Source organism: Pseudopipra pipra, chromosome 2 (assembly GCF_036250125.1).
Source record: "Pseudopipra pipra isolate bDixPip1 chromosome 2, bDixPip1.hap1, whole genome shotgun sequence".
Classification (NCBI taxonomy): domain Eukaryota; kingdom Metazoa; phylum Chordata; class Aves; order Passeriformes; family Pipridae; genus Pseudopipra; species Pseudopipra pipra.
Window position 1 is genome coordinate 59,695,112 of NC_087550.1, and position 12,666 is coordinate 59,707,777.

General features: G+C 35.5%; 1 protein-coding gene across 4 annotated transcripts in view; it reads left to right on the plus strand.

Annotated features, from left to right (window-relative positions):
• DGKH (diacylglycerol kinase eta) overlaps nucleotides 1-12,666 on the plus strand; it is a 162,330-nt gene that overhangs the window by 76,247 nt on the left and 73,417 nt on the right. For 3 of the 4 annotated variants that reach the window (XM_064645651.1, XM_064645653.1, XM_064645652.1), the window contains exons 3-4: nucleotides 4,497-4,607; nucleotides 6,863-6,943. In XM_064645651.1, the coding sequence (XP_064501721.1) occupies nucleotides 4,497-4,607; nucleotides 6,863-6,943 (192 nt within the window). Of the gene's footprint in view, nucleotides 1-4,496; nucleotides 4,608-6,862; nucleotides 6,944-12,666 lie in introns of those variants that run through there. The other variant, XM_064645654.1, reaches the window with a different exon arrangement.

The window sequence follows — 12,666 nt, forward strand, 5'->3', positions numbered from 1 at the left end:
TAGTCTCCTGTAAGATAGCTGCTGTTCTGTGAATTATTTGTGTTGCACTTCTCTGTACCTTCTCTTAAACCTATTTCTTGAGTTGGAAAGATCAGAACTGTCTGGTACAACACTGTTATATAGCAGCAAAATTATATTATCTGTCTTGGTTTTGTTGCTTTTCTTAGTGACAACCAAAGTTTTCTGGCATTTCTGTCTGTAGTTGAGCTTGGAGAGCTGTGAATTGTGGCCCCCAGATCTCTTCTTCACTCAAAGTTGGTGTGAGAATGTTAGTGAGGTTTGTGAGGTTTAGATTTTTTCCCTGAAGCAACTTTCAGTTCACGACATGCCCCTTTTCCCAATTCAATTCTAACAAAATTTCTTCAGTATTCTTTGGCAGGAAGCCTTGCCAAAGGCTTTCTGAGAATCCGGGTCTACAGGATCTTCATTTACCCATGTGCTTTCCTCTACACTTTCCGAACTCATGGTAGGTAGCAGGACAGTATTTTCCTTTACAAAAGCAGTGTTGTCTTTTTCCTGCCAGATATGTATGGGCTCAGCAATATTCTTTTGTATGGACTCTGCTGCCTTACTAGGAGTAGATGTTAGTATCAGTGGTCCTTTCAGGACCTCCAAGGCTCTCAGTTTGGTGTCATCTGGTCCACATGACTTAGAGATTTGACTGGTCTAGTACTTCCTGTACATGCCCTTCATGTCGATGAAGCTGTTCTGATGTTACAGAGAACATTCTGTGTGAGATACCATCTCATCATCTTCATTGGTAAAGACAGATGCCAAGAATTTGAAGAGCTTCTTTGCTGTGATCTTATCCTTGAGTATCCTTTTTGTACCCCTGTTGGAAAATGATCCTGCCAACTTGCTAGCTATCTTTCATCTTTTAAGTATTTATGAACATTTTAGTCTCAGCATGAGCATCTGTTGTAAGGTGATCTTCAAATTCTTCTTCACCCTCTTAATTTCCTGTTTACATTTGACTGCACTGTTTTATGGTCTTTCCTGTTACCATTTTCATCCTCCTCACTTTCAGAAATTTCCTCATGTTGTTTTTCTCACTCTCCTGACACATTTTGAGCAGAATGTCCACTTATATACATGAAAAGGGACACAGGGAAGAGCTTTATCTTTAATCATTCAGTGTTTTAGTTTGCAGTTGCCAATAATGGGTCCATAATCGGTTTACTGTTTTCTAAATTCAGAATATTTTATCCTTTCTTTGGGTCTTTCAAGCAGCAGCAAAAGTAGAAAATTTGTCTTTTGCAGAAATGTGGGACTTTATAGTGAATTAGATGTAAGGCAAGTTGGTTGCCTTTGAAATGAAAACTGTTAGTTTTGAATTTTCAAGTGTTATATACTGGATATTTTAAAATCTGCTGATATGTTAGCTCTCATTTTTAGTAATCAGAATACCCACAAATCCATTTTTTTTGTCATGTAGATTTTGGAGATGTAGAGTTGCATTCAACATTCTTCCATAATTGAACACATATGTACACTTTCTTAATTTTATGAGAAGTTACTTTTATAATTAGATTTCTTCAGGAAAATATGCCACTGTGGAGCACTGTGATGTTGTGATTGTAACATTGTCAATCATTTTCCTTTATTAATGGCTAAAGTAGTAAAGATTGTTAGTAATTTTATAATAGTTATTCTATTCTATTCTGCTCTCTTCTAATTTTAGTCCCATCCTTCTAGAGGGACCTTGTATTACTAGATGATACAAAATGTGGTATGGGGAGCTTAGAGATTTTGGCAAGATGATGAGAGGTGATTCTGTAAAAAGTGAGAAGTAGAGTGGGATTGTGGGATCTGCATTTCTTTTTTCTCCTAAATTACAATAGGAATGTAGTTAATATAATTGGAATGATTATTGCTTATGCTTCAGATTTAATGTCCAGCTGAGATTAATTATAAAAAGGTTTCTCAGAACAGTGAGATCTTGGAGCACTGTCTTAATTGCCACTGGGAGAAGAAAAGGAACTGATTGCTTTCTTAAGGTGTAGTTGTAGCCTGATCAATGCTTTTGAATATGACCTTTTGAATATGTTTTTAGGCAATAATGTGGACCCAAATTCAACAATCTGAGAAGTCTCCTCCAATCCCAGATTACTGGAAGTGCTTTAACTTGGTTATAGACTTGGGAGAGCATTATTAACAGATTACCTTATGACTCAATTGGCAGATGGAATTTTCAACTTCATTTTAAAGTCTAAATAAAGTTAATTAAGGATATTTGGCTAAAGCTTTGTGCTCAATTTTATGCCTGCAGCCATGGAATTGTCTGCTTAAGATGTCCAAACTCAGCTCAATATAATTATTGGTGGTAAAATGTAAACTTCTGATGTATACTTCTTGAAGTGCTTACACTTCTTGGGTAATGTTTACCAGTCTAGTATTTTTTGAAAATTTTGATAAAAAAATAAATTCTGTAGAGCCTGCATGGTTATTTACTGCCAGCTTTAGGAAGTTAATTTTAAATGGCTGATTTGCAAAATAGATTTGATTTTGAAGTTATTGGTTTGATATTAGGGATATTGGTGTTTAATGGACGAGTAGAAACAGAAAATGGTTTATATAGGCATGAAAATGACATGAAAGAGTTAATTAATTCTTTAGTGAGTAATAGTGCAAGGTTTGGGGTGATTTATGTTCTTGGAACAGAGTTTATAATACCAGAAAGTATTCAGCATAATATATGTTCTGTGTATCCTAATACACATAGTGTGTTTTAGGGAATGTGGATTTCCTTCCATTTTGGAAATTCTTCCAGTAAGTCAGCACCTGCCATGAATGAGGAGTACCGATTCCTTGGAACTGCATTTCTCTGGTCTTAACATCTTCTGACCCTTAATAAACACACAAGTCATCTATTCCCATCCCATGTGATGAGCTTCTGAAATCTCAGAGAGTGATGTGAAGCACAGGTGCTGCATGGCTACAATAGGCAGCTTTGAATAAGCACTTGTATTCACTAACTGATTAAATCTATTTATATAATGTAAAGCTATCTTATCTTAGAGTCTGGTCAGAAAATTGCAAACTGTCTTAAGATGGTGCGTGGTGAGCTAGAGCTAGAGCAGGAGGGCTGACTGAATGCATTGGTCCAGATTGCTGGCACATGAAGCAAACTGTGATAAATCTGAACTTTCAGCTGTGATGTTTGATCTGAGAGGGTTGCTTTTTTGAGAGCATTTATTCAATAGCTTTGTGATCGTTGGACCATATTCTTAGTTTGTGACGTTAGGACTGTCTAAATGAAGGGTGCAATCTGTGTACATAACAGGAACGTTTCTCATTTCAAGGAAATGGTAGGAACATTAAAGTGCTTTCTGCTTTTTCAGTGTTTTCATTATTTAATGCAAGGCATTAAAGTTACGGAGAACGTGACATCTGATAACGGAAGAAGATGTTTATGAGCTTTAGGTCAGGTCTTGGTTAAGTTTCTAAAAGATGTATGATAACTTCAAATGATATTTATATCACATTGTCTAGAAATTGTATTTTAAGACTCTCATTACATTATTACACTAAAAATTGGAAATATTCTGAAAATAGTAATTTTGGAACATAATATAAAAATGTACTTGCTTTTTCTTATACCTTTTGTGTGCTTCAAAACTGAAGAAAATCTATTTTGAGACTTGTGCAACTAGTATGCTGTGTCATGTCATTTTGTCTGATTAAGTGGAGAATTTCTGTAATTGCTTGGATGAATCCCACACACACTGGCGAAAGCAGCATACACATTTAAAGTATACTAATATGTCTCTTACTCATTTCAAAAATGGGCTTTATATAAGCAGGGTTCAGTCTGCAGTGGAAAGATTAGGATCGGCAAATCATTTTTTGCCTAAAAATATTTGCATGGTAAAAATATCCCTAGCTGTCACTGTTCTCGCACTTCCCATACAATAATTATCCGTAATGGTAAGCTGATTTCATGCTGAAGGCTGTAGTATAGCAATGCACTTGAAGTCATGCATGACTTGCATAATACTGGATTGTTCCCTCTGTTTAAAAGGTGTAATTCATGTGCTTGAGTCAAACACACATTTAAGTACCTTATTGAATTATTGGCTATGTGGAAATTGTTTTTCTCCTCAATATAATCAAATTTGGAACTGGAAATTACCTTCTGTACATGCCTTTAGCATTTTTTTTCTGAGTTGTGCCAACATGAGTTGTTGATCACTTCAATATTTGTGAGTTTGCTGCTATCCAGGCAATTGAATTATTTTGTATTCATCTTTATGTGCCTCTCAACTACCTTTTCCATTTACATTTAAAATTAACATTTTGCCAACACTGTTATTGTTTAAAGAATAGCAATGCAAAATGTGGTTGTCCAGAGAATTAGTCTCAATTTAATGTGAATAAATACAAGTTTAAATGTTATCTGAGGTGTAACATAAATTTTGAAAAGTATAATTTTAATCTATATATGTAGCTATTTCTATATGTATTTACCTTGTCTTCTGTATTTTAATATTTTCCAGACAAGTATAAAAGAAGGATTACTACTGAAGCAAACCAGCTCTTTTCAAAGGTGGAAAAAGCGTTATTTCAAACTTCGAGGTCGTACACTTTATTATGCTAAGGATTCAAAGGTAATTGTATTTTGTTAGTATCTAATGCCATACACATGTAACTTAATTTTGTTTAGGTTTCTAGGTCCAATAATAACAATAATAAACAATGATTTGTTTGTGGTTGTTTTTTAAAAGAACTTCTGTATATAAGATGTAGTGTATTAAATTAACCTTACTAAGGGATATTGGTGATTTCTGTTGGTTTTTTTAAAATGAACTTTATCACAGTAATTTTAACCTTTTTGGCTATTCAGACAAATAATAAACTCATTTTAAGGAGTTGGGGATTCTTTTGGGGGAATGGCTCTCAGAAAGTTAAAAAAGTATAAACTGCATAATTCTTAGAAATTATCCCTCAAACTGAATTCTATTAAATCTTCTAGTCTGATGCCCATATTATTGTTGAAGGGATAAAAATAGTTATGTGAAACCAAGATAGGCTGATTTTCTGCCAAAACTGATATATAAGGGAAAAAGCTGTTTCCCATCAATTGAATTTTATTTGGTGGGAAAATTGGAGGTGAGCAGAGGGGAATACTTGTCTTTTTTTTTTGAAAGGCATTTCCTCCCTCCCCTAAAGGCCAGGACTGAGGCATTTTGGCTTGTTGGGCTGACTTAGATTGTGCTGTTCCATTGCAGTGGGTATTACTTTCCTTTACTCTGTGGGGTTGGAGCACCTCATGAGAGCTGTAGGTGAGGTGCTTCAGGTCTCTGTCATCTTCTATAGCCTGGCCTTCTCAATAAAACTCTTTCTAAGGCATAGAGATCTCTCTTTCTAGGACTACGGGACTGTAATTCCATGCTGCGAAGTTGTGTGTCTGTAATGAATCAAAAAAAGTATCATCATTCCAGTGAGTCCAGTGTTGAAGTTACCTCTGTTGTCTCACCTCTCTGCACTTGGTGCTACCACAAGCAGTCTATATAGAGAATAAACATGGCAGATAAGAGCTTTGAGAAGGGCAACATCAACACACAATATGATGCTGAGCTGTTTTAAAAATGTGAACCTACACTGTTAGATGAGGCATATGGGCTATTTGCACACTCTGGGTCTATGTTCTTGCTATTTCGGGAGCCATGGAACTGTTGAAGTGTGTCTGGAGAAGGGTCTTGAATATGATCAGAGCACTGGAGCACCTCTCTTATGAAGACAGGCTGAAATAGCTGGGTCCTGGAGAAGAGCAGCCTCTGGGCACCTTATAGCAGACTTCCAGTACCTACAGGGGCTACAAGAGAACTGGGACTTTTGAAAAGTGCATGTAGTGATAGGACAAGGGAGAATGGCTTTAAACTGAAAGAGGAGAGATTTGGGTATTAGATTCAAGGAAAAAATTCTTGACAGTGAGGTTGGTGAGACACTGGAACAGGTTGCCCAGAGAAGGTGTGGATGCCCTATCCTTGCAACTGTTCAAGGCCAGGTTGGATGGGCCTTTGAGCAACCTGGACCATGGCAGGGGGGCTTGGAACTAGATGATCTTTAAGGTCCCTTCCAGCCAAAACCATTCTGTGATTCTATAACAAAGATGAGAAGAGAAAGTGTTATGAGTAAGCAATACTAATAGCAATAAAGTGCAAATACTCTGTAAGGTTGAATCCAGACATGCTGGAACTCCCCCAGCATGGATTCTTCCTCGCATGGCATGGAAGATGAAAAATATCATAGGGCTAAAAAAAGTATTTTTGTTCGTGTTCCCTTCTATGCTTCAAACAGAAGCTATGCGCATAACAGAACTTAATTAATACTTTGCCAGAGGCTGGGGTGTTAATGGTAGACATATATTTATCTTATTGGAACATCAAACAAAGGAGTGGAAGGGATCTCTTCAGGCCCTTGAGCTCCATTTTCTGGTATGGATACAGTATCATAGGTTTCTTCAGGAATTTAGAGTTCCATCCTAATACTGATGAATTAATTTATGTTTTACTAAGTGTGAATCTCATTCCTGTGACACCACATTTATGCTACACAGTAGAGACCCTAAAGCTGCATCTTTTTAAACAAACCCTTCTGTTAAAAGAGATTTTACAATATAATTTTGGAACCATTTTTTTGTGCTCTCATGTACCCTTAGATAGCAGATAGGACTGTATTTAGGGGCCAACTATGAAGGATATCAAATCATCAGTGTGTTCTGTTTTTTCACTGTGGTTTTTTTTTCTATTTTTATTTTCTAACTGGAATGGATACAATGGAATTAAAGCACATATTGTGAGCGTACCTGAAAGTGGACTCAGACTTAATTTAATGCTTCTATGTTCTTTACCATTCACAGTCTCTAATATTTGATGAAGTTGACCTGTCAGATGCAAGCGTAGCTGAATCGAGCACAAAAAATGTCAACAACAGCTTCACGGTATGGAACAATTTTAATACTGTTCTTGAAAGCTGTGGATAGACTGTTACTAAGAAAATCAAGAATCCTCTCAATTGCTTGTTTTCCTCCATTTGGAAATAAAATGTCTTTTATTTGGAAATGGTATAATGTATGGAACTGTATCACATCAACTATAGAACATTTTATTTCAGTGATTTTTTTAGCAGAAGTGTCAGATAACAGTTGCTTCAAAAGATGATGGTATAAGGAATTAAAAATACAGCAAGATTCAGTATTAGTACTTTTATAGTACTTACTAGTACAGCTTGGGTTTGTGATGTCATTTTTCTTTGAGGTGACATGCTGAATTAAATCAAATGTAATTGTGTTTTTGTTTTAATTTCTTATCATAACGTTTTTGATTTTCCATCATATTGAAGTGTATTTTATTTTTTTCATTGCCAATCAAAGCCCTGTGTATTTCCAAGTCATGTGGAAAAGCTGTCCTTACAGTCATGCCTTGATTCTGATACTGGTGTAAAAAACATAGTGTTCATAAATTCCTGTTTCTGTAAGTTTACAGGTGTGTTTTACATTTATTGTTCAACTGCTTTGTTAGAACTAAGTGATAATGTCTGACAAAGTTGATTCTCAGGTAAGCTGATTCTTAACCTCTGGAAAAGTAGATTTTGTGAACAAGAATTAGTTATGAAGAACACCATGGGTAAAGTTGACCTTCTGAAGGTCTTGACTTGTCCCACTGACTGCAATGGCATCCTTTTTCTTAACCTGCATATCCCATTGTTCTCTATTAAAGTGTTGATTTTCCATTTTCCTAAGAATTTTAATCCCACAGGTGGTCTGTATTACTAGTCTTGGTTTTTCTTCTCCAAGGCAGTCAAACACAAGCCTCATGAAAGCTTTGTAGGTCTTCCTTATTCTAGTACCTCCCAGGCAGCTACTGAAGTAGTAAGAGCACTTCAAAGACGTACTCATGTTGACCTGGACAGTCTGGCATGTTGTATAAATCTAAGCTTCTTTACTGATCAAGAATGCAGTTAGAAAGAGTACTTTGACCCGAGGCCTCAGATCAGGTGGTGGCTGTGTAAGGTACCAGCTTGCTTTTGTAAAGGTTCTGTTGTCTAGAAGCTCTGTTCTTCAGAAATGTGCCATGTTTGGGGTTTTTTCCCCTGTTCTCTTTTTCCTTGTACAATGTTTGGTGTTTTGGTATTGTTTATAATCCTTTAGACCCATTCAGTATCTCATTTTTCATCAAAAGTATGATTCTATTATCTAGACTTCTGGAGAAGACAGTAGTGAAAAAAGAAATCTCAGAGGCTACAGCTTTAACAGCTGACATTGTTTATTTTCATGTCCTGGGTAATTTAGGGCAAGCAGTGTTTTCTCTAAGGAGTCTACAAATTCATTTTGAAAATTATTTGGATTTAAAGCTCTCCTGTATTGAAGAGTCATCTGATTCGACTGTGAAATATAGTAATAGTCGTCATCTTGCTTAATCTTTTGGTATCTTCCTTTGTGTTTGCCTAACCCAGTATCCCAGCAACATAGTTCCGTGAAGTACGACATCTCTGACCTCGCCTGCACTGGGTTGGAGTCGGGATTGGAAGTGGAGTGGGTGGTTAGTTTTCCAGCAATAGTGCTTATAAATAAAAAGAAACATTTCTTTTTGCTTTTTATTTTCTTCCATCTTAAAAAGATAATCTTTGCCTTTCTTAAAATTATGAGGTTTTTTTAATTTATGTTCTAGATGCTCTGTTAGCATTCTCTTTGTTAAAAAGCAAAAATTAAACCCTTAGCTTTAGCCTTATCTATTTAATGTCCTCCTCTTGTTTCTTTGTCCCAAGAGAGAATATTTTTAACACAAACTGATGTAGATGGAATATACACCAAATGACCATTTTTCCAGGAAAATACACCTTTAAATATTTATATTAAAATTATTTTTTTTTAACAAATCCTTTTGTCATGTCATTTAAGTCCTCCCACTCCCCTCTACTTCCTACCCCCAGCTTGTAGAAGTTACTGGTTTGCCCTCTTTTGCCCTTTCTAGTTTGTCTGTTTGGAGGCAGAGGGGTGCGTGTCAAGATTTTCCATACTCTTTTATGGATAAAACTCAAGCCCTAAAATTAGTCATAACACACAGATTTAAGGTTGAGTTTATTTGTAATGCACAAGTTTGCAGAATATTTTATGTAACTAAATATCACTGTTTATTCACCAGAATTACTTTTCCTTTCTTTCTGCAAACAAGTTGAGATTAAGGGGAAAGTTGAGTAAATAAATATCTGCCGATTAAAATGAGGAGCTGGTAAACTTAGATCATCTGTTTAATTTTTTTCTTTATTGCTGATGATGTTACTTTTCAATGAACAATCAGCTCACTTCTAGCAATTAGCTTCTAGTGCACAATCTTGCACTGGAATGCCTCTTAAGAGATTATAGGTGTTTTGTAGTTCTGAGCATCCTCACCTAGAGGTTATTAAATAGAACAAAAGGTGTCCCTTGACTTCAGAGTCTTTATATGACACTCAAGGCCAGATTCTTCATACTGCCTTGTTAGGTACCAGTCTCCCAAGTCTATGAGAAAAGAAAAAGGTAACTTTTAGCTTAAGTTTCTACCTCTGCCTTGTGTTTGATGATTAGGAACCGATGCACATTAACAAGGAAAAGAAAATCTGTAGGTGTTAACCATGATGCCTTTCAGTTGTTGAGCCCACGTGATTCTATAAAATGCCCTGGGTTATTATAAATCTGTCCTAGAATCTCAAGTTAAATGCACAGGCATCATGTGACAGCAGCTGTATTTAATCCATCCGAAGTCTTGTTTGAAACATTTAATTCAGTTATGGGTTTTTTGGTGGTAAATGTGATGGAAAATAATATTTTTATGGTAGAAATACTGGCTTTGAGGCACTGCTTTGTACAGCTGGCTTTAGACATTTGATTTGGGTTAGGTCAACTTTTAGTGCATCTAAGAATTACCTAAAGCCACAGACACTCATTTTCTTACTATATGTGTATTCAGAAAAGTGAAAATTCTGACTAGATTAATTCTGTTATTTAATTACATCTGAAAGTAAAAGAGGAAATAATTTCACTGTCATTCTGGAAGGTGCCCTCCAGGAATATGATAATTAACATACTGTATGATAATTAACATACTCAGGATGGGGATTCAGCTTGCTCGGACTTCAGTGTGGGACTTGATGGGTTCATAGACTCCTACCTAAATTTAGGCATCTAAGATAAGATTAATAGCTCTTTAAAGCATATTTCTCTAATTGCTCAGTTCAGTTTAGACTCCACTGATTAGTAACTAACTCTCCCTTAGCTACAATAGGAGCTTTCTCATCCAGGGCACCTAAAATGTAGAACCTTGCTTTCAGCTTTCTGAATTAGGTGCTGAATCAAGGGCTTTTTGTTGAATATGCATCTTCTGAAAGTTGTCGTCTTGAGAGGGAGGAAGCTGCAGTAGGCAGATCTGCTGTCCTGGAAAACCTATTGTGATTCTTAGTAATTAGAAATTGGCTGGAAAGGAGACTTTATATTCCAGCTCATAACACTGATTACTAGGATTCTGGATATGCTTGCAAAAATGTCTAATATAATAATTTTTGCTGATTTGTTGTTTTTAGCAATGCTATAGACCATATAGAGTCCTAATTATTTATTGTATGGAAAAATAATTCTTTGGAAAAAACTCTTAATGTGCTGGGCTTTGATAAAGTATTCTTACCTAATGTTATGACACAAAGACAGCAGAAACCTATAAACCATTTGGCTTTTGCATTTTATATTTTTTATTACCTCCTTCTGATTTGACTAATTTCCAAAGTAAATAATATTTGTAAACATTTTTCTATACTCTTTTCTATACTTGCTGTTCTCCCAATTGTTATTCTGCAGCATCATCTTGTGTGTGAAGTGACATGTTTGACAGTCACTGAAGCACAAGTCACAGACATTTGGTATTATTTTATAAATTAGTGCTCATTTGCATTGCTTATGAATCCCATGTTTTGTCTGTTTTCTGCAGCAACAGCATGTTATGCATTTTTGTTACCTCTATATTGATACTAAGATTCTTCTTCTACTAATTTGGAGCTGTCTGTAATCCATAAATACTTTATCTATGCTTCTGTTATTTTTCTGTGGTGTATATTTCTTTGTTTTTACTGACACTGAACTTTTTCAAGTACTGTGTGCTTAATACCTTACTTGGCTCACTTTGAAGTGCCTTGGAGATCAAGGGGGAAAGTAAGTAATCAAAATTTTGTGCTGCCTGTAAATGAATATATATTGCTATACTGCAACTTTACATTCCTCTTCCAGTTTAAGAATTACACAACAAAATTTCATCAGAGAATAGCAAGGTGCTTATTATCTATTAATCTTTTCTCATATTAAAAATTCCTGTTACCCTTCTTACTTTTTTACATCCCTTAATTTTTCATCTCATTGCATGATTGGGAATAAAAATACTGAGTCTTTTCAGTTCAGTGACTGAACTAAACATGATTACGGATCGGGCTGATGTTTTAACTTTTTTCAACAGAAGTACTTAATTTAGTTCAAATTGATCCCTTTAATTAATCCCTTTACGGGTTAATTTTTTTCTAAAGTATTTTTTCATATTATATTAAAAAAGACCCCCCCAAAAAATGTCATTTCATTAAAGTTAATCCCTGAATGTAATTTTTTTTACAAAACCTTAAAGTTTTTTTTCTCTAATTTCCACTTTTTTTGTGAGATTTACCAGTTTGCTTTGACCTGAAAGTAAAGGATTCTGCTTAATATGTTTTTACACAATCAAACAAACAAATCCCTATGCATTTGTCTGTGCTCTTCTTGATATTCTGTAGATTTGGACCCATTTTGTAAAAACTAAACATTTGTATGCTGATTTTCCTTCAACCTATTATTTTTAGATTTTTTTTTATAGGTTAGTGAGGCCAAATAGTGTACTGAGGCAACTGTGCTTCAAGTGTGGTTAAAATTTATATTGTTTTCTTCTAGTTTATGTTGTTTTCTTCCAGACCTGATTACCGTATTTCCTATCCATATTTCTCAATGTAGCATATCCTATGTCTTGCCTGGGGATGTAAAGTTTATTGGCATATCATTTATGGGGCACCAGCTTAAAGGATAAAGTATCTTTGAATCCTCCTGTACAGCTGCTGTTTTTAATGGGAGGTTGCCCAGTTGTACTGGAAACTGAGTCCTTGCAATTCGTCAGAATTTCAAGTTGAGTATTTCAATGGTCCTGAAAGGTGTATTGCATTCTAGCAGTTTATTTCAGTCCTGTTGCTTCTGACATTCAGTTGGCTCTCCGCTTGTCATTGAGATTAGCTGCTTCTAATTGATTTCAGAGAATTAACTTTTAATATTCACTTTGGGCTTGGAAAATAGAACATGTTGCCAGACTTTTGCAATATGTTTCCCAGATAGTGTTAAATTCTCTTGACTTGAACATATTTTGCCTGCTTTCTTGCCACTCAGATTTTTTCGGAGTTGTTTGAGACTTTTCTTTAGGGACTACAAAAACTTCAGGGAATGTGAGAACTGCTTAACTTCCCCCAAGCCACATTAGGAGGAAATGAGAAGAGCGTTTTCCCAAAGGGGTTTAAAACCTTTAATCTTTGTGTTTAGGCACTCCAGCCTTTTCAAATATCAGAGACAAAAACAGATATTCCTGAAGCTGGGAATAATTATCCTAAAACTCAGGCTTTTTTTCCTGATTT